A 21578-nucleotide genomic window follows, 5' to 3' on the forward strand; every position below is an offset into this window, starting at 1 on the left:
TAACATAATTATTTCAAAAAAAATGTTCAAGTCCATTTCCCTATCAAATTTGTTTTAGCTGCCTTTCATAAAATAAAAATCCGTCAGATTAATTAAATGGATTTCTCTACTGTTAAAAATGGTATACATGCGTACACCCGACGTTGTGAAATGCGTTCAACGAGCGAGTATGCTATTTTCTCGCGTGTACGCAGAGCACATTACCCTTTAGAGCTGTGTCCCTTAATCGCTGAAAATCGATTTCGCTATTGCACCAGGTAGAGGGATAATTCGTTCGCGCCTTATGTATATATGTGTCCCCGCGCGCGCTACGTACACACGGAAACAGCCGCAAGACAAGCTGCAAAGCGAGCGAGCCTACGTTACGGTAAATGAGAAGGAGAGAGACAAATAAAAGGAGATCTCCGTGGCGACATTAGATCATCAAGTCGCGTACTCGTGTACAGTTGCTCAAGGCTGCACGCATCGTACGCACGGGATTCTATACTCGTCAATGAACATTTCACACTGCAGCACTGCGCGCTGAAACAATGAATCAATGTAGCGTCGTTGCTTTTTCTACGGAGAAACATGCCAGGGAGGGGAGATAAAAAAATTACGAATGTACGTACCGGCTTATTTTCAGGTGTACGCAATTGATTACACCTGCTTCGTAAGCGTTACGTTCCCCGAGCCGAATAAAAATTCCGAAGCATTAAATGTTATGTTGCCGAACGACTGTGAAATTTTATTATATTCAGAATATTGTTGAGTAGCGCACGCGTGCCTGTGTTGCCGTATTCGGAATACATACATGATGTTTTGTTGGGCCAACTAACAGCAAGCAAAGTAATTCAGTTTTTTCACGCAAAATAAAAAATCGTCGTTTGTGATTATTAGAGCTTCGTTAATTAAAATTAATTTCGACGCTTCGATATTTGAAACGACGAGTTTTTTTCTCAAGGCTTCGAAAGTTTGAGAATATTGAAAGTAGAGATGATAATTCTTTCATTTTCATAGCTAAGTAATTTAAATATGCGTATTATCGCGCAATAGCCAGTATTTTGTAGTCAGCATTCGTCGTATATCCACGCCTGCGCTAATGAAATGTTAAGCGTGACATTTAAATGTATGAAAATGAAGATCGAAAATATGATCATACTCGGCTTTCCCGCAGCGTGTAATAAAAAAGGATTCGGGACGTGGTCCGCGTCGAATTGCCCCTCGGTAAGGTCGCTCGGTGCACTCGTATCCTCCGCGAAGAGAACTTTCAGGAAAAAAATACAGAGACAAAGCCGCCAGCAGGTTACCGCGCGAGCAGCATTAGATCAGCGCACAAGCGCAGAGAGCGAATTGCTGTCCCGCGGCGACCTTGCACCTCGCTTGGCCCTGCTCGCTCGCCTTCCACCTACTCGGCTCTGTGGCTCGGAGAGACACCGAGAAAGAGAGAGAGAGAGAGAGAGAGAGAGAGAGAGAGAGAGAGAGAGAGAGAGCGAGAGAGGAAAAAACGATCGCGATCGAAAAGTCCCCCAAACGTTCTCGACGCACCAAGAAGGACACACACACGTTGATTCGCTCGCTCCACTGCTGCTGCGACTCGCTCGGTTCAGTTTGGAGTCTCGCGCTAACGCGCGCGCTCGGGAATGCTACCAGGATGATTTACAACCACCAGGCGCCGACCATGTCGTCGGCAAGCAAGACTTCACCACGGCCGAGGCATCGCAACTTGACGTCCAAGCAGAACAAGCCAACCAGACAGCAGACTGGCATACGCAGTAGCACCAACACTTATAATAATCAATCCGATCGCTGCCGCGGTAGATGCCGTGTTCAATGGAGCGAGCAACACGTCAAGGAAGGACTGGTGCTCGTGCAAGAGGCTCAACTCGCCAGAGTTGTCAAAACTGGCCCTATTACCGAGCACTACGACATCGAGCCGAAACCCTTCGCAAGGTGAGTTCTCTCTTAACGTGGACGCGTTTTGCGAACGTATGCGACGGCTTTCAACACCCTTCGACGCGTATTCTTATGTACGGAGATGTCAAGTTCTCTTTCTCTCTCTCTCTCTCTCTCTCTCCTCTTTACGCGAGGTCCAGTGCGAGCGTTTTGCAAGCGCGACAAAGCGTTGCGACTACTTTTTCTTCGACTGTTTATTGTTCGGGGTATACGATCGGCCGGGTTCAAGACTTTCCATCGTGACGATGCCAAAGAGAAAACGGCACAGCGAGCCGAGACAGAGATAATTTCTCATTTTGGCGCTTAGCTCTATTTACGCACACACGTGTGCGAGTGCGCGAGTGCGCGCGTGCGCGCGTGGCCCATACGTCCGATGACGAATCTAGGTTCTCGATCTACATCGGATTTGGTCAGTTTACCTCGCGCGCGATTAACATTGAATTAAGACGTTTTTACGAGCCAACTGCTCTGAGGCTAGCAAGAAATATCGTTGAGAAACACTGACCGTACTCCGCTTCAACAATTAGCGGATATATCGGCTTTCTATGTGTGTATTTTGTTTTCCGACTTTACTGTGTGTGTGCGCGAGCGCGTCAATTAATTATACATCGGCGCAAGTGGAAACGGGACGAGTTTAGTCGGACGCCGTTGTGTGTCAGGTTTTCAAAGTCGAAGGGGAAAAGAGATCCGGTAGCGCGGAATAATGGAAGCTAAGTCGGCAGTAATGAAGCACCCCGACAGCTCAATGGCTGCGGTGATAGTCGGACGCCGTCTTTAATGGACCGTTAAGAACGTATGTCTTCTGGCTGTCTTTTTGCTCTTTCTTTCTTTCCTTCCTTCGCGATAGCCAAGATCAAGAGATGCAGCAGTCCCGTCGAGAAGCTGGGCTACAACTTTTTTTTCTTTATTCCACTGATAAGGTTGAGTTGCCTTGTTTTACCTCCTCGTATCCTTTACGCACGCGGTTTGCTCGATACGCGTATCTGCAATTTTTTCGCGAAATTGTCAACGAGATATTTTTCGTTATGATTTGTAGTTAGAGTTGGAAACTAGCAAATAAAAGTAACGAGAAATTGCAAAATTTTTGGGCGAAAAAAAATAACGGCGACAGCCGACGCTTAATCTGAGAAAATAAAACTGGCACAAAGCCATGCACGTTATTATAGCTGTATATAATGCGATAAAAAGAAACAAGCTATCGAAGTAAAGCAAACGTATGCGAATAGCGCGATAGAGCACGCGTGTTAAAAGGCAAGTCATCTAGCGTATAACCGGAATGGACGCGCGCGATGCGCCTTCGGTCAGAAAGCTCATAAATCAAGCGATCTATCAGGAAAAATGCTGTCTCATATTTTTCTTGCGCGACACATCGGAAAGTGTGTCGTATAAGTCTCGCTTATAAAATGTCACTACGCTCAATCGTCGCCTCGTCGGCTTTCTGATCTTGTTGCATAATAATAATCGCGATACCACTTCGCTTCTGGTTATTATCGCTCGCTGGTTTTCTCGCATCTCGTCGGATTTTCTTTTTTCACACTTGACGACGCGTCGAACGAGAAACCGCAGGTCAAAGGATGCGTTGTAGAGGAAGAGCATGTGGTGTACGAGAGCGAGAGAGAGAATGAAAATTATACACGTACAATATAAAAAGTCGGCCTTGCGAGGCGCCCGGCGCCGGCCTTGCACTCCGAGTGGGAGGCCCCTCGTGCCGGAGAGGCACACGCCGACGGATCAAACCGCTAAGATTCGATCGAGGGCGTATCGATTTTTTAACAATGATCGAGAGAGAGAGAAAGAGAGAGAGAGAGAAAGAGAGGGAGCCTGCCTCTAAAAATAGACAACCAGAGAGATCCATGAATACGAGAGGACAATATGTCGCAAAGGAATATTTTAGAGGTTGCGCTGCGACGTTACGTAAAAAATCACCGAGAGTATGGGCATGTGCACAATGGATGAGATTTGCAGCGTGGCGCTTGCCGACTGTCGTTGCGAGGCGATTATTATGCCAGAGTTATGTTGATGTACTGTTAGCGAACGATCTTTCTTCGTATTCAACGACATTTTCTTTCTGGCCGTTTTTTCTGGTCGATTACAAGGGTACACTAACAATTAGTGAAATATTTTTTCGATCAAACTTGTTTCGCTTGGCCGAGTGTTTTTTCCTTTCGTCGGCAGCGCGTGAAAGCGTTTTACGATTCTGTTTTTTTTTTGTTTGAATCGATGTGACGAAACAACATACTATGATTGAATAATGCAATCAAATTTTATAAGGTTTCATTTCGAAATTTATTATTCGAATTCTAATTTATTATATCGCGATACTTTATTGCGAATAAAACATTCATGACACAGCGTAATTGTTCAAACGTTGGAAACTGACGTTGTACATTCCACTTATCTTGAAGTGATGAAGTATTAATAATGAGGTATAATATATTCACAGCTATTCAGAGCTTATTTTACCTCAAAAATCTAGTTTGTAAAAAAAATTTGCTGCGATCGTCATTTTAATTTTTTCGTTTTATCTACAACTCCAAAAATTACCACTGCGCAAGTCACATCTCCAAATTGGGCACGTCGAAAAATGTTTGAATCACAGCAGGAAACACGAGTTGAAAAAATACAGTAATTCCTTCAAACGTCGTTAGTGCAGGACGTATTTTCCGCTCGCACGGCAGGAAAAACACGCAAAAGGTTTTAAAAGAAAACGAGCGCGCGCGCGGTTGAATCGAAAATGGTCAGTTTGTTCGTTTTTTTTCCGACCTGCAGGTACTTTTTCAGACATCCCCTTTGTCTACGTAGTTTTACGCGTCGCACGCTTGACAGCACTTCCGAGTGTCAACTCTGCACGTCTCGCGAACCCGGAATCCCTCTCTCTTGTTTGCTTCTACGAGCAGTGTTGGAGGACGACAACGGGTCCCTTCCGTACAAACCGCAGACGCTCGCGTGTTTAAAGAAAAAGAAGAAGTATAGCGATACGCGAAATAAGCCTTTGTCTTTTCTCAATTCAACTTATAGATATGTTCAGTGGCATTTCTCCATAGTGATAATTAATTTTAACGAAAACTTGCGGTGTGATATATATCGCTGAACATATCGGCGCTCGACGCTATCTCCGTAATGTAAATGGATATTTATCGCTTCCTCGTGGTGGTTTTTTGGCCTGCACATACGTTTGTTCGAATGCATCGCGTTTCTTTTAATGAATGTTCTTTGTTGCTCGAGCGGTTTAACGGAATCCGCTGCAGTGTGGCCTCATGACGTCAGATTAAAAAGCCCGTGTGTCGCGCTCATAATTAATGGCGACAATTATGCATTATTACGTTTCACATTACTCGACACTGCGGAGAAGGTTTAACATTATAAAAATTACCGTAAGAGAGCGTACGAAAATTAAAAATTGATTTAACAAGACGGATGGAGGTCACTTAACGCTCGGCCAATTTACAACTTACAACTTCACATTGATATAAGTAAAAAATCTCAGCAAAGTTTGAGAAACTCACGATATTTTGATTGCGCGACTGATAACTATTTTGATATTTAAACTATTACGAATAATTGGAATGAGAACCGTTTGGATCAAAAGTCGAGACTTGGACAATGAAGCTTTGTACAATGCGGGTACACGAACAACTTGAAAAATGATCGTGCGACCCGTTAGAGATAGATGCATAATACCGGATCTCGGGAACAAAGGAGGATGATGGTGAAAAATAAACGTTGAAATGATTCGTAATTGTTATAGCGGTCAGTGGGCTCGCGTATACAAATGCCGATCCCGAATAACCGGCAGCGTATACGCAGCGAAATTTTCGTCACGCAACCGCTTCAACGCTGACTGCAGTGCCGAGCTACGTCACGAGATAGCACTTTTGTCGTTATGCTCGCAATCGCCACGAGTTGTCAGGCTACACGACGTCTACGAGACACCAAAGGAGATCATTATGGTCATGGAGTTGTAAGTATGCGCGCGATGAGCATCATCGTGATGGTCGAGCGAGGCGGACGGCGCGAAGGGTAAGCGTTGCATCACTCGTCATAAACGACTGCGCGTAACGAAAAGTAATCGAAGCTTTTGGCTCTATATCGGTAAGACCCGTTCACTCCCGAGACAATCAATTATTCATGAAGACGTAGACTCTTCTGGCCCATTGCTAATCGATTTTTAAGTGCGACGTGACGCGACTTGGAACTGTACACACTCGATTCCGGGATTCGGCGTTATTTCTAGGAAATCAGCCGACCATCCGATGAATCCATCTTGTTTTTGTTTCGAACGTCGCCCCGCGTACTGAATATTTCATGCCGGTCGCGGTTCCTCTGGCTGCGCGCCAATTCTCAGCTCGGCTAAGCGAATATCGAATTGAACATATACTTTGGGCAAGGCCGGGAAAGTCTCGATATGCGCTCGAGAGGACGGCGAGCTTTAACGATTTGTCGCGCGACTTCGCAGTGCGAGAGCGAGTGTTTTCTTTGAAATGCAAACGAGGAGGTGAATTCCCTTTTTCAGAGGCCGCGCTAAAGCCGCTAAAGCCGCTAAAGCCGCTAAAGCCGCTAAAGCCGGCGACGCAGTCTTTGTTTTAAACGCGGCTCGACTTCTCGCGCCAGTTTGCCTTATTCTTCGAATAAATTATTATCGAGTTTCCGTACGCGAGAACTGGGTATACTTGTTCGCGATGTGCACTTATCGGATATGCGGATCGGTTGGTTAGTTGCCGTGCGCTACGATCGAATTTCACGGGTCGCGGGGCAATATTCATCACTGGGCGCTAAGCATCGGTCTGTCGCGCCTGTTGTGGAAAATCCACTCGAACAGTTCGCTCGGCGTTCCAGTGCACCGGGTGGCGATTTGCAGACGTTGATAGACGGCGACCTGGTGCCACTGGAAGGCGACGTGGTCCACTTTGTGAGGCAGCTGGTGGAAGGACTGGCCTACCTGCACGAGCGAAACATCGCCCATTTGGATATCAAGGTGAGTGCCCTCCTTAAATGGACAACCGGCCTCCTCTTCTTCGACGAACGCCGCGAGATCTACGCTCGATCGCGGCGGGCGGACGATCGCGCGTATACGTGCGCCAGGCACACGCATAAAACGCATTGTGCCAAGGTCGCCCCGCGCGGCAAACGCTTGCGCAAGTCGTGCCGAGACCCGCGCCCTCGCGTCCAATTTATTTATACGCTCGTGCGTCGCGGAAGAGCAAAAAAAGGATGCTGTAATAACCATTAAGCGAAAAAGCAGCCGCAAGTTTTTCAGGCTGATCGCTGTGTTTACCTGCGAGCGCTTGCGCCGCTTTGTCTTGCCTGCGTGAACAAGGAGAGCCTTGAGTTATGCTATGCGAATCACGACTTTTCGCCGTAGAGCAGCAATTAGAATCTGCAGTACCTACTTCGGGCTAATTTTAGATTAACTTTCTTTGTGCGGTTTCGTTCGCGTCGACACACGACCGATGGCTCTATGGAGAATTTTTATGCGATATCGCGTTTGGATGATGAGATAGCTGTCGCAGGAAGTGCGCAGCACAATTATCTCCACCGCAGTCCGCGGACAGAAGGCTTAACAAGCGTATCCAGTCGATTCGCATTGGCGTCTAACGCACAGCCGCCCTAAAGCCCGAAATGGAAGAGAGCTATCGTTTACTCGCCAACTGTCTTTCTTATAAATACGATGCGCGACCTCGCGAGCCGAGGTCGACTTGTCATCCTTGTGCGCGCGATTGCGCGCGATTGCGCGTGATTGCGCGTGATTGCGCGTGATTGCGCGTTATTGCGCGTGGGTCAATGTGCGCATATCTGGCGTATACAAAGCCTCGTGAACTGCAACCTGCCTCTTTTCCTGTGAGATCGCGATGCGATGCGTACGTCGCGGCCGCCGTCGCCGCTGCGGGGCAATGGAACTTCACGTCAACGACCTTGCGATTAGAGACGCGCCGCTCGCGCTCGCTGTAAGGCCGAAGACCTTCAATGAACGACAGAGTTCGTTGTTCCTTGCCGCCGTAGTCGAGTGCTCGTGCGTATTGTGTGCGCAATTTTCGGCGATACAACGCTGCCTCTCACCGAGTCTCTCCTTTTTCCGTTTGTTCGCGGGCAAATTTTAACGAAGATTGAATGAGATCGCGTCTGGCGCTGATGTACAATCCCTATTAATCTTTCTTTCATCGATCATGTTTCCGTTCATGACATACATACTCAGTGTAATCCATGTCCATGCAAAATTAGTGAAAAAAAGATAAATGCGAGTCTTGTTATATGCGAAAGTATTAACAACGAGAATTTACACGCAAGCAAAGAAATTCAATATCCTTCTCACGTTACGAGTAAAATTTTCAATAAAATGCCGAGTAAAAGCACCACTAACCACTCCATAAACGCATGCGGGCTTTCATCGCATCTAAATTACCGAAATATAATATACGTTAGCATTGGTGTGTGGTAATTCGCAAGAGCGAGAGAGGGAGATATCATTTCGCAGCTGTTAATCTCGATCGGCGCTGAGTTTTTATGGGCAATGCACGTGTGTGTCAATCGGTGCGTGCGCGAGCGCATTAAAGCGCAACTTGAATGGTCATTACACTTATAGATATATATAACTCGCGCGGCTGCGCCAGTTTTCTTCATATTTCCCTAAGACTCTACTAATATGGTAACGGGTGCACTTGATTATTGCGTTGTTCCTGGAAAACGTCATTTTTCGTTATTTTCTCGAATGAAGTTGTGATTCTAGCTACAGATTATTTCTATCCCTAGATATTTTCTACTTTTAATCTACCGTGCGTCTTTCTAATTTGAACGTTGTAAACCCAATCAGTTTTCGTAAAGTTAACTGATGAAGCCCGATGTGAAAACTCGCGAAAAAAAGAGCAATATTTCATGTACTGTCGCAACGCAGGTCGAGCTCGCTCTGAATCACAAGTGCATCGTTCAAATAAATCATCAAAGTCAGCGACTCTCAACGAGATCAAAGAGAATTAACATCAACGGCTCGCGCGCGTGCACACACACACGCGCGCGCAGACGCACGCACACACGCATACAAAGCAGTCTATTCAGAGCGACATTACCGGCAATTTCGCTCCCTCAATAATGAGCGCAGCATGACAACAATGAGTGTCGGCGCAAAACGGCTCCGAGATTTATTTCACAAGAGCAGTCCATTACTCATTGTCCGATTCTCTCTCACCGGTGAATTTTTTTTTTCAAAGAGTGGGCGAATGTGGTTACCATATGGATGAACGGCGTAGCGGCGACCGTCAAGGTGATACTCACTCGTGTTTTCTCACGCGTCACTTTCGGCTCTCCGAAGGACTCTCTTCTTTTTTCGGCAACGTATAGCTGTTTGTTGTTCTTCGCACTTTAGCTATGGGATAGCATTTGCATGTATAATTAGATGTTGCCTTTTTGCTAGGGTTTCTTTTTCATGATTTGGCTATTACGGAAAGAAACTTGAGGAATGAGAATGAGGTGAGATGTTTCCTTTCGACTATATACTTCAAAGGTCTGGGCTACTTTTGTAGGAGGTCCTCGATTATTCAATTATTTTTCTCTTTAATGTGACGAAATAAGTTAGGATTCCGTAGAATTTTGTTGTTTTATCTTACCGAATGACATTATAAAAAAAAAAAAAAGTGGCAACTTACCGACAAAGCAACTTTTAAAGACTTTTCGACACTCGCTTGTTTTCGCGGAGTATTGCCATCGGACGTTCACCATTAAAAAAGCAACGCTGAAGTTCAAAGCAATTACATTAATTATCCCGGGAGGTGCTCAGCTTTTGGTACGGGAAAAAATGCGAAGGTGAAAAATTCTGTCGCAGCAAAGAAATAATTACGACAAAAAGCACTTCTGACAGAAAGTATAAAAAAGACAGCCGTTTAAAATTAAAATGAGCCTTATGCGTAAGGATCCTTTTTGATTAATCCGCGTGTTTCCGGGCACAGCGAACTTTCACATTTCTTTAATCGATTTCGCGCCGACAGCAGCAAGGTGAACCAAAGTCGAAAGCGTCACTTTGCAATATATCGTTTGATTTATTGAATGTTGTTGCCCCACGCTGACATTCAACTCGCGCCTCCTTCTACGGCTCGAATTCTTTCTTCGTTGCCGTAGCCCTTCGATTACGGTGCTCCGGCTGTCGATCCGAACGATGCGATCACACGTGTGTAATTTGCTTTTAATTTGCTTTTAATTTGTTTTTCAGCCGCAGAATTTAGTGATGATGGGCAGCTTCCCCGACTGTAACGTGAAGCTGTGTGACTTCGAGATTTCAAGGGTTGTCCTCGAGGGCACGGAGGTCCGGGAGATTCTGGGCACACCCGACTACGTCGGTAAGTTGCGTATTTGGCACGATGTCGACGAACTCGTTTTTGCGCGAGCGCCTCTTGTGAACGCGCATCGAATCGTAATGAAGACGCGATTTTTACCACGCCAAATTTATTCCGCGTTGAATTCTAAATAGACGCGGATTTCGGGGAGAAGAGATGATGGGATCCGCGCGCCTCGAATAATTGTACTAGCGCTACGCGTGGGATCCTATTTTTACTTCATCGCAGTATCGGATGAGTATACACATATGCATAGTTTTCTTTTGTTTGCAGCTCCGGAGATTCTCCATTACGAGCCGATCACACTCGCCGCGGACATGTGGTATTATTATCTCGTCATTGTTTTTTTTATTGAGATCAGCTGTGCTTGCATGATTCAGCTGCTTTATGAATACATATCTTTCGCCAAATGTGCTATGCCTTTCGTAACAACCTCATCTATATCTCGCTGGCTGCATCTTCTTATATTTTCGCATCCTGGCGTGTGTCGGTAAAACTGAACTTGAAACGCAGGTCCCTCGGCGTAACGACTTACGTTCTACTCACCGGATTCTCGCCTTTCGGCGGCGAGACCGACCAAGAGACCTTCAAAAACATCATTCTCGGCCAAGCAGACTTTCCCGAAGAGCTGTTCGAAGACATATCGGCCGCGGCAAAGGATTTCGTCGCTCGACTCCTCGTGCTTGACCCAAGGTACACGCATAACTCGACTTGCTGTCGCACGCTCGCACTGAACGCGACGCTCGCTTTTTCGACAGTGCACGCATGACGGCGAAACAATGCCTGCGCCACGAGTGGCTTCGCCAAGCGCCGACTCAAGCGTCGGCCCATCTGCGCAAATATCTGTCCAAGTCTCGCGAAGTGCTTCTCGAGCGAGTCGTCAGTCGCGAGAACCTACGCAAAGCTGCTCTACTCGGGCAAACCGCGGCCAATCAGCTTCAACAGCAGCAAGGACAGCAGCAATGGGGTGGCAGCGAGATGTGCCTGAACAGAAGTGTCAGCATGTACAGTGACGACTACGAGAGCGGGCAGGATATGTCCTCGTCGCGGACCAGCTTGGCCGACTCGCTGTCGTCTTCGAAGAGCAGCTTAGCTATGAGCCAGAGCTGCCTGTTGAACAAGGAGCAGACTCAAGGGTTGCTGAGCCAAGCGCAGGACAGGAAATCGCTCAGGGCTAGCATGGCTCAGGGATTGAATCGCATCAGTGTGCTTTCGAAAATCAAGTGAGTACGCGTGTTGGACGCTCCACTCGGTGGACGCGCGTACGGCTTTTCCTTTATTGAACAGCACCACTTTTAACGTAGGAGCCTCGGTCAAACCCAATCGAGATCTCAAGCATGTCTGCCGCTGCTGCATGGCTCCAACGACGATCGCCGATCGATGAACGCCAGTCCTCTCCTTCACAGCTGCTACTTCAATGTCTCGCGAGAGAAGCTCTATGGCCTCAAGTCCCTGTCCAAATCCCAAGGGATGCTCGACATCTATCGCAGCCTCGAGAGCTTGCAGAAACATAAACAGCGTGATCTGCTCAAACAAAAGCAACGCTCCAAGACCGAGGACGTTCTACCCTTCTCCAGGCCGTTCGGCCACGGTTCCAGCATTGGATCTCTTGCTTCTGCATCATCGCATCCTCTTGTCGACAAAGATTCCGAGGATACCGTTTCGAGTACACAGCGGCCACTAGCTGATGATCAGGATGAGAAAACGAGCGAGAAAGAAGTTGCGCCGAGAAAGGTGAGTTGCGATTTTTATTCAAGAAGTTTTAGCTCGTTGTAATAGTTATAATAAACCGATGTCGATACTTATAGAAAGAAGATAGGGATGAGCCAGGCGCGATTATAACGACTCCGACGGTCGTGACAATGATAACAACGGCATCCGATGAAAAGAACATAGGTGAAGAAAAGCCGCAGTCAATGGATGTGGACGCTGTCGACGATGCACGCGTTCTACTAACTCACGATGGTAAGCACTCTTACAATACGTAGCTGACGACAAGTCATTTCTTTTCGTTATCGATCACCAACACGTATCTGAAGGCACAGAACTACCACACGAGATGAAAAGCACCGGGCCGTCGTCCCTCACGGTTTCCGAAACGAATTTTGACTCTCTGCAATCCATGGAATCTGACACTATGACCGACGATTCAGAAGATGCCAACACTTCTCGAAGCCTAAGTTTGAAGCAGCCAAGTTCGACAGGATCCGAGTGCCATGGCCGCGAATCACTGGAATCGCAAATCGAAGAACCTAAATTTACCGTGGCCCAATTGGTATCCGCATTTAATATGCACCAAGAGGTGGCTTCGCGTAGCAGTCTCGAGGCAATCATGACGGAGAAGAGAATAGCGGATGACTCGACCAATTTCCCCATTGGGCCTAAAGCTCTAAGATTGTTTATTCCAGATATTGATATTAGCGAGAAAAAGCCATTGGTACGAAGAAAAACTAGTTACAAGCCAAGAAAGAACTGGGAAGAGCTGCGTAAGCAGAACGAAAAAAACGAGGGTTTACTCGGTAAAGACTTTTTCAATGATTCTGGAAACGAAGAAGACGCCGAGCCTGAAGAAGAGCAACCGAAAGCATCAGAAGAGGAGGAATCGAAGGGGCCACCGATCGACACGAACATCGATGAGAAATACAAACTGTGCGTCGAAGCTGCTAAGATCAATGAGAAAAAAGCTGAAATCGAAGAGCCACCGTTGTCACCAGCATCGATCGACAGCGGAGTGAATCTCCGTGACATCCTTCGCAAAACCGACTCGTTCGAGCGCGCGCCAAAAACAAATCTGGAGAAGCTGCGCGAACGTACCAACCTGTCGAAAATGATCGTCGCCGACAAAGGACTCGCTTCGAAGATTTCCGTCTTCTCCGACAAACGCCTAGCTAAAAGTCCGACGAGATCCGATCCCAAAACACGCTTGCACAGCATAACCAAGGATAAATTGTGCACCGGCTCGTACGTCAGGGCAATGGAGAAATTTTCGAACAAGACCACTATCGAGAAACAATTGCCGAGGCTCCGGAAAGTCAGCAGCACTACTCAACACGATTAGTGCGTACCGGCGTAGATGTTATCGCATGGTATATTACGATATCAAGTGTCGTGCAATTGGTTGTAGCACCGTTCAACTCAAAATACCACTTGATCACTTCAGGTCGGTGAGTTTTGCATTTTACAAAAATGATCTACTCAACTAAGTGCCACTGAAGTCACGCAGTGTTACAAATAATTCTTTTCGAAACGTCTATATTAGAAGCGAAAAACCTTGAGCTTTCACACTCGCGCCCACGTATGTGAAACAATCGTGGCGATGACGACACTTCCTAATTACGAGACGGATATTTTACAGAGAAAACGAATGAAGATATCATACAAAATATAAAAAAATAATAAACAGCGGGTAAATTCACTCATGTTTTAGCTGTTATCAGGGCCAGTAGTGCTTTGCCCATATAAATGATATGTGAATCATTGCAACGCGAAGTGAATCATACTCGACGCGGTGCGGGCACCCTAAAAACGGCCCGCACGTGCTCGAGCTCTCGTCATTAGAACCAAGAACGCTGCGACTCTAATTGCCCGAGCGCGCAGCTCTCTGATCGTTGGAGACTTTGCTTGCGCGTTTTGTTTTCTTCTTCTTTATGGCGGGACAGGAAGTGTTTTTCCATCGCGGAAATTGCATTTTCATCGATTCATCTTTTAGTTGTCGCGTGACTCTCCTTCACTGGTTTTTTTTTTTATCAAATTGCTTCTTTGTTTGTTTTTTATCTATTATTAACGTTTTTTTTCTCGAAATAGTCTGACCGAAAATTACTGTTACTACTGATTTTTGCACAATAAATGATCGCATTGCCATTTTCATTTTCAAACTTACAACTAACTAAGTCGAAGTAGCTTAAAAAACAGTACTTAACAATGTTTGCTCGGTAAATATCATTGAGAAAGCCATATCGAATCAGAACTGAAATTTCTAATCCTTATAGATAATAGCTTTAGTGTAATTATCGTAATAAAACAAAAATCAAACTAAAAAAAACAAAGAAAATTGAACTAAACACTTCACATTCCACGACAAATTTTGGTGATAAACAAATGCTATCCCATAAAAACTTGGAACAAAAATATACAATTATTTATTTGTATTTCATTACTACATTAAAAATAATCAACCAGTTATCTAAACCTATATTATATATGTATACATAATTTTGTATGCGAAATAGTGTAAGATATAGAATATTGTTTACGAGACGAATAGCATTTGCCCATGTATTAGACAACAATGAGAGTTTTAAGAACATAAAAAATAATAAAGAACTCCGTGGATTCGTCGCTCTCTCTCTCTCTCTCTCTTGCTCATTTGTACAAAGCAGACAAGGCGATTCTCGATTGCAGCGGTGCCCTAAATGGATGCCCAAGGATTCGCAGATTAACTCATATCCATGTACATCTCGTACAATTGCCGGCTGGATCTCTCTTTAGATTTCTAGTTAACTACGTTGTTTTCTGTTCTCGTTCTCTTGATTTTATACACTATTTCACCATAATCGCGCAGATGCTGTGCGTGTTTATTAATTTTATCACCTGCGTATGATTACCATTTTTAAAATGAGAATTTTAAATAAAGTCGCGCTTTTTAAGGCTTGATGGTGTAACAGGATATAATCATGCATTTATTCTTGAGCACTTGTTTACTGGATGCTGCTTTCGAACTGTCTGACGTCGACATTTTGTGACGAGATCTATTTTTTGAATGTTATTTTTTATTTTGAATGCTATTTTTTAACTGAGAAAAATGTATCAACTTATACATTATATTAAATAAGTTCATGTAAGAATGTATGCATTAAATAAAGTTTCTTTGATTAAATAACTCTATTTCTTTTTGAAGGTAACTTAAAAAATGAGTATTTGATTTTTCAATCTAATTGTATTTTCTAAGATAAAAAAAAAGATATTTCAATCGTTACATCTCACGCGATGTATAAATCGAGAAAAAAAATATTACATGTACACAAAAAGTGTTTTTGAAAATTTGATATCAATTTTTTTTTATTAATCACTAACGTTAAATATATATATAGTCAAGTAAAAAGCGCATCTGATGTAAGATTCTTGCATCTTCTATTATCTGATACTGTATAACGTATCGATAACCATACGCAAATGCATGCAATAAATAAATCATGAAATTATGAGTAAATGTTTACTTAAATCAAACTATTTGCAAACGTAATAAGTGATTAATTTCTAACTGCTATCAAATTTTCAATTATCATACAAATCATCAACAAATTATATTTATTCCCATCGACTTTTTCTGTTTCTCTTCCTCTCCGTTTTATCTTTGTCTGAAGCTGTCAACTGATTGTTTGACTGGTCATTATTCGTTGAAGGTGGTGATTGTAAACCAGGGTGAGGAGGAGGCAAACCACCAGGGGGAGGTGGAGGAGGGGGCGGCATGATGACCGAGGCTGGTGTAGTGGTTTGTTCCCACGTGTGGTCGGAAGAAGGCCGAAACTAAAAACGATAAGATTATTGTTAGTAATGGCTAGAGTACCGATTCTATTATTTTAATAATCACCTGTGTATTGTACTGGCTTTTAAATGCAGCTTTCATAGCTGCCAGTCTATCGCTACCAGGTCCTGCTCTTTCTAATTTTTTAACTACTTCGCTAATATCTTTTGGTTGAAAAGATTGCTGTCCTGATGATGAAGAGTCAGAATTATCCTGTACGGAATAAAAATTTTAAAACAAAAATAAAAACGCACTTAATTATTAAGTATAAAAATAGTCACAGTCGTACCTGAATGGACGAAGAATTCTTAGCACGGAAACCAAAGCCAGCACCACCGACATTCAGCTGCTTACCTTTGCCACCCTTGAATCTTGACTTTCTAAACCAATTACTTTGTAGAGCTAAGTCCATAAGACTTTGAGGTACTTCTTGATTAGCACCTTCGAGATTTCTAACAAGGTGTCCGGCAAACTCTTTATCTTTTTCTGAAACTAAAGTGTAAGCCGTGCCTTTTTCACCGGCTCGACCTGTTCTACCAATTCTATGTGTATGAGTATCAATATCACGAGCTACATCGTAGTTAATAACTGTCCTGATGTGTGGTATATCCAAACCTCGAGCTATAACCGATTATTAAACAGTCACTTTTTGACATACAATAAAAATTAGGGTTCGCCGAAAAAATAGAAATACTTACCCGCGACGTCGGTTGCCACTAAAATGCTAACTTCTTTTTTCTTAAATGCAGTAATAACTTTATTTCTCTCAATTTGATCCATATCTCCGTGAAGTAACAAAACATCGTATTCTTTGAGTTTCAAGTTATTTGCTAATTCTTCAGCATTTAACTGTTGCAAAATCAGACAGTTAGGCTTTTTAAATTTAGAATTATTTTTTTATATGAAAGTACTTTATTTACCTTTTTAGTAACAAATATTAATAAGCTACCAGAACTCAGATATTCAACAATATTTTGATTTAACCATATCCATTTGCCTGTAGGATTGTTATGAAACACAATGACATGTTGAGTTACATCTGTATTAGCTTCACCTACGTCTCCTTGCACTATCCTAATAGGATCAGTTAATGCGTCTCTGGCGAGTTTCTCAATTCTCTTTTTAAACGTAGCACTGAATAGTAGTGTTACCCTATCTGGTCTCACATGATTACATATGGATTTAACCTGAGGCTCTACAAAGTAATATTACAAGTGAAAAATTATATAATGTAAATAATTATTTAGTTTTGAATAAATTACATACCAAAACCCATGTCGAACATTCGGTCAGCTTCGTCAAGCACTAAAAACGTTACTCTAGTCAAATTTGTTGCCTTCATTTTAATTAAATCAATCATTCGTCCAGGAGTAGCAACGACAATTTCTGCTCCACCTTCTAAAGCTTTACTTTGTTCCCATTTGCTGCCACCACCATAACAGCAACAAACTCGAATATTATATACTTTTCCAAATTTTTTGGCTTCTTGATATATCTGAAAAACAACGTCTTTAATTAACGATGGTACAGCAACAGAATTCTTTTTTTTAGTTTTGAATTTTTTTTAGTTTTATTATTATTTATTATGGATAAATGATTTTACCTGTTGCGACAACTCTCTAGTAGGTGCTAGAATGAGTCCAATTGGCCCCTCACCAGGTTCTAATTCTTTTTGGTCCATTATATGTATAAGCATTGGCCACACAAATGCAGCTGTTTTACCACTTCCAGTCTTAGCAATACCAATTAAATCTCTTCCACTCAAGGCTGCTGGGATAGCTTGTGCTTGAATTGGCGTTGGTTGAGTATACTCATGCTTTCGTATGGCTTTCATTAACAAGTCATCGAATCCAAAGTGACCAAAACTACAAACTGGATTTGGTGGATCAGCTCCTGTTACTTTAATTCCTAATGTTTTCCTCAAATCTCCAACTTGTTGTTTATCTAAGCTTCCTATTTCTTCATGAGCAATGTAAAAATTCTTCTCAAATGGTTCATATGATATTAAATTGTGGTCGATGGGTGGTAGAGGATCTATTTCTTTCTTTTTAGATGGTGGTAATGGATTTCCATCTTCATCATATTCAATTTCCTGGTCTGAATCATCTTGATGTAAACCTGCATTAGGATTTTCTTCCATATACCTATTGATTCAATTGATTTGGTTTTAAAAAATTGTAGAAAAAATGAAAATGGAAAATTTGTCAAAACATTAAACATGCCTATAATAACTCTCTTCGTCATCTTCTACATCAATATCTGCTCTTACTCCTTTGTCTTTACGTTCTTCTGAATCAGGAACTTTACTTGTATTTTTTTTAATTTCAGCATCTATTCCAGCCATAAATGCATCAAGAGGATCTTCTTCACTGTCACTGTCATGTTTCTTTGTATTCTTCTTCATGTGTTCTTCATAAGTTGGTGAACCAGGAGCTGGAATATATTCTAATGTAGATGATGATACAGCCTCATCATCTTCATCAAAATATCTGCAAATAATAATTTATTCCAAATATCTGCTCCTACCAAATTTCTGTTACAAATTAAAAATACTTACTCTTCTTCAGTTTTGCTGCGTTTTTTCGGTGCATTCCAATTTGCTGATAATGCATTTTCTGTGATTGCATTCATTGTATGATATCCTTGCTTGCTAAAACCAGAGTTTGATGGTGGAGGAGGTATAGCTGCCCCTTGGCGTTTACGTCCTGACATTTGGAAGCCAGCAAAGCCAAAGCCTTTCTGCTTATTACCAGAGTTATTTCTATGATAGCTCATTTTGTAACTTCAAGTAATTTTACTATCTGAAAATAATATTATATATTTTTGATTACTAAAATTGGAAATAAAAATCTTTGTTGTTAAGAATATTTAATATAAAAAATTGAAAAAAATTACTGTATAAAATATTTGAATACTTATAGTAGATAAATAAAGTGTTATTAGTGAAACTAAACCAAATATAATTAAAAAATACATCAAGAGAACACAAAATTTTTAGGTTAGATTTTGAGTAAGTTGAAAACTTGTTAAAATTATAGAATACTATAACAGGATATTTTCAGATTCAGTATTCATACAATCGGAGCATTTACCAGAAAAATATTAATTCATCCCATAAAAGATAAATTGAGATAAAACGCACTTCACAGCCATATACTTCAAACATCGAACACCAGCAAAACACTGCCGAACAGCCTAGCCGAATTATCCTGGATTGATTTTATCATATCACGTTTTATAGAAATCTACAGTACCATCGACTGCCAATGTTACAATTATATATATGTAAGCCGTGATCATTAATAAAAACTTCAACCCTATGAATATATTTTTTTGATCGTCTATCCCGGAAAAAGTTTTACAAAACATAAATAAAACAAAGTTGTAGTATTATAATATCATTTTATTAAAAAAAGTGGAGAAAATAGTAAGCTGTTTTCAATGCTATACAACGAGTTCGTGTTGAATAAATGCATAATATCAAAATAGACAATTATAGATAAAACAGTAAAGAAATTTTAAAGTATAACAGATTATTTCGTAGAACTTGGTATACTCTGAAAAATGTTATAATATTAATTTTGTCCTTTTATTTCTTTTCATTTTTGACTCATCGTGCTACTTGCCATTTTTAATGAACAGACAATTTTTGTAATTATATTAAATCTAGACGTAATTTTTCATAAAATTTTTGGATAAAAATTACTTTCACATTTGTGGTAACAATAGGGTTACAAACAGTGTACGTGAGAATTCGTTAGTAAAAATTTTAAAGTGCAGCCCCCACGCGATATTGTTGCATTTATATTTATTATTATAGAAGCTCGATTTCAAATTGTTATAAGATTGCATCAACGGTTGGAATAGATAATTAGAGCAGTTCTATAAACACAGTAATATATAAAAATTATTAATTTTTTAGTTATGGTATCTGCATATGAACAGCCCAGCAGAATTTTTTAATTTTAAATCAATAACATTCATTTTGGCTCGTGTGAATATTGTTATGCTCTTTGAAAAATGAATTAATTGATGTAATGGCAATGTAATAAAAAGTTCAGATGAAGGTAGCGCTCAATTTTACTGTTACAAATTAAATTAAATTATAGATGCGCTGCCAATGATAGCTTTTTTTTTTCTTTTTTTTTAGAGTCTATGAGAAAAACATTAAAGCTCGAAATATCAAAATCAACACGAAAAGTAAGTTTGATAGTTCCATAGTCTCTTAATCTTTGCAATAGATTTGCGATAGAAATACAAAATTGTAATGGAAAAGAAAATGCGTGATACGTAGGTTCGTTAAATTTTTAAATTAACCCATTAACGCTCACAGGACGGTTTTTCGAGACCTGAGTTTGAACTATTCTCATGTCATGAATTCTCGTGGAAAAAATTCAGGAACCATTGTTTCTTATGTTTTCGAGTGTCCTCTTTCCAATGATGCTGGTTAAAATTGTCGCTGAAAAACTTTTACGGTCCAAAAATCAAAAATAAATAAAAAAAACATGATTTTCTGATTTAATTTTTTTTTTAAATCGACTTTTCGTTCCCTAAGCATTTTTTTTAATGCCTAAAACCCTTATAGATCGCGGCCTCGAGGTTTTAACTACAAGTTACTATGGTTCTCCGGATATGAAAATTTTTCGTATAAACAAAATGGCGGCCGAAGTGAAAATATTTATCTAAAACTTTACAAATTTTTTTCTCGAATACTATAGATTTTCATGAAAATTTTTAAAGAACAAAAATGTCTTAGAATTAGTTATAAAATACTCTCAAATTTTTTCAGAATCATCCGAGAAAATTTTGGGATTTCGGAAAAGTCTCTGAATTGAAAATTTAAAAATTATGTCGGAAAATTTTGAAATAATTTGAGAGCGTTCTTTGTTTGTTTTTAAGACATTTCTATTCTCAGAAAAATGTTCCTAAAGAGTATACTTTTCGAGAAAAAAAATGTTAAAGTTTGCTAAACAAATATTTTGTTTACCAAAAACCATGCACTTTACGAAAGTTTTTCTGAGAATAGAAATGTCTTAAAAACAAACAAAGAACGCTCTCAAATTATTTCAAAATTTTCCGACATAATTTTTAAATTTTCAATTCAGAGACTTCCGAAATCCCAAAATTTTCTCGGATGATTCTGAAAAAATTTGAGAGTATTTTATAACTAATTCTAAGACATTTTTGTTCTTTAAAAATTTTCATGAAAATCTATAGTATTCGAGAAAAAAATTTGTAAAGTTTTAGATAAATATTTTCACTTCGGCCGCCATTTTGTTTATACGAAAAATTTTCATATCCGGAGAACCATAGTAACTTGTAGTTAAAACCTCGAGGCCGCGATCTATAAGGGTTTTAGGCATTAAAAAAAATGCTTAGGGAACGAAAAGTCGATTTAAAAAAAAAATTAAATCAGAAAATCATGTTTTTTTTATTTATTTTTGATTTTTGGACCGTAAAAGTTTTTCAGCGACAATTTTAACCAGCATCATTGGAAAGAGGACACTCGAAAACATAAGAAACAATGGTTCCTGAATTTTTTCCACGAGAATTCATGACATGAGAATAGTTCAAACTCAGGTCTCGAAAAACCGTCCTGTGAGCGTTAATGGGTTAATAAGATAGATAAGACTGGTAAACCGAGTGAAAAACTGCTTCGGCCGAGTAGATGCTGTAAACTACAGATACTGAAGCACTCGAGACCGGTGTAGCAGAATAAATGCTGGGTGCTGAGTAAAAGACTGGTGATACTAAGCCAGTAGTATATGCATTTAGCGGAGCAGAAGTCAAGAAGCCGG

The 21578-nt window shown here is 41.2% G+C and overlaps 2 protein-coding genes across 4 annotated transcripts; one reads left to right on the forward strand and one right to left on the reverse strand.

The window, feature by feature from the left end:
- The first annotated feature begins 1623 nt into the window (after positions 1-1623).
- LOC131666174 (uncharacterized) lies at positions 1624-15092 on the forward strand. 3 transcript variants are annotated; one of them, XM_058938587.1, is made up of 10 exons: positions 1624-1932; positions 5684-5896; positions 6772-6910; positions 10133-10259; positions 10530-10578; positions 10770-10949; positions 11015-11479; positions 11561-11990; positions 12065-12221; positions 12296-15092. In XM_058938587.1, exons 1-10 carry the CDS (start codon positions 1634-1636, stop codon positions 13312-13314), a joined length of 3078 nt encoding a protein of 1025 aa, XP_058794570.1. In that variant the 5' UTR covers positions 1624-1633; the 3' UTR covers positions 13315-15092. The 3 variants fall into 3 exon arrangements, with proteins under 3 accessions (XP_058794570.1, XP_058794572.1, XP_058794573.1); XM_058938589.1 differs by having other exon boundaries at positions 12302-15092; XM_058938590.1 differs by lacking the exon at positions 1624-1932 and adding an exon at positions 2610-2728.
- Positions 15093-15205: 113 nt separating this feature from the next.
- Positions 15206-18972, reverse strand: LOC131666191 (ATP-dependent RNA helicase DDX42). Its single transcript, XM_058938625.1, has 10 exons — positions 18873-18972; positions 18338-18581; positions 18003-18269; positions 17384-17924; positions 17047-17275; positions 16701-16975; positions 16479-16629; positions 16070-16401; positions 15847-15993; positions 15206-15782 (listed from the first exon to the last, which is right to left on the reverse strand). Exons 2-10 carry the CDS (start codon positions 18553-18555, stop codon positions 15564-15566), a joined length of 2379 nt encoding a protein of 792 aa, XP_058794608.1. The 5' UTR covers positions 18556-18581; positions 18873-18972; the 3' UTR covers positions 15206-15563.
- Between the last annotated feature and the right edge of the window lie 2606 nt (positions 18973-21578).

This window comes from Phymastichus coffea, unplaced genomic scaffold (assembly GCF_024137745.1).
Source record: "Phymastichus coffea isolate CEN01 unplaced genomic scaffold, Cenicafe_Pcof_1.1 PCOF00057, whole genome shotgun sequence".
Classification (NCBI taxonomy): Eukaryota; Metazoa; Arthropoda; class Insecta; order Hymenoptera; family Eulophidae; genus Phymastichus; species Phymastichus coffea.

What these genes read in the sequence shown, in the direction of transcription:
- LOC131666191 (XM_058938625.1), bottom strand. Translation starts at nt 18,555, where the DNA reads ATGAGCTATCATAGAAATAACTCTGGTAATAAGCAGAAAGGCTTTGGC. An exon ending in GACGAAGAGAGTTATTATAG is followed by an intron (nt 17,925 to 18,002) that starts GCATGTTTAATG and finishes TTGAATCAATAG; the next exon opens with GTATATGGAAGAAAATCCTA. An exon ending in AATGTTCGACATGGGTTTTG is followed by an intron (nt 16,976 to 17,046) that starts GTATGTAATTTA and finishes ATTACTTTGTAG; the next exon opens with AGCCTCAGGTTAAATCCATA.
- LOC131666174 (XM_058938587.1), top strand. Translation starts at nt 1,634, where the DNA reads ATGATTTACAACCACCAGGCGCCGACCATGTCGTCGGCAAGCAAGACT. An exon ending in TCGCCCATTTGGATATCAAG is followed by an intron (nt 6,911 to 10,132) that starts GTGAGTGCCCTC and finishes TTTGTTTTTCAG; the next exon opens with CCGCAGAATTTAGTGATGAT. An exon ending in AGTGTGCTTTCGAAAATCAA is followed by an intron (nt 11,480 to 11,560) that starts GTGAGTACGCGT and finishes CTTTTAACGTAG; the next exon opens with GAGCCTCGGTCAAACCCAAT.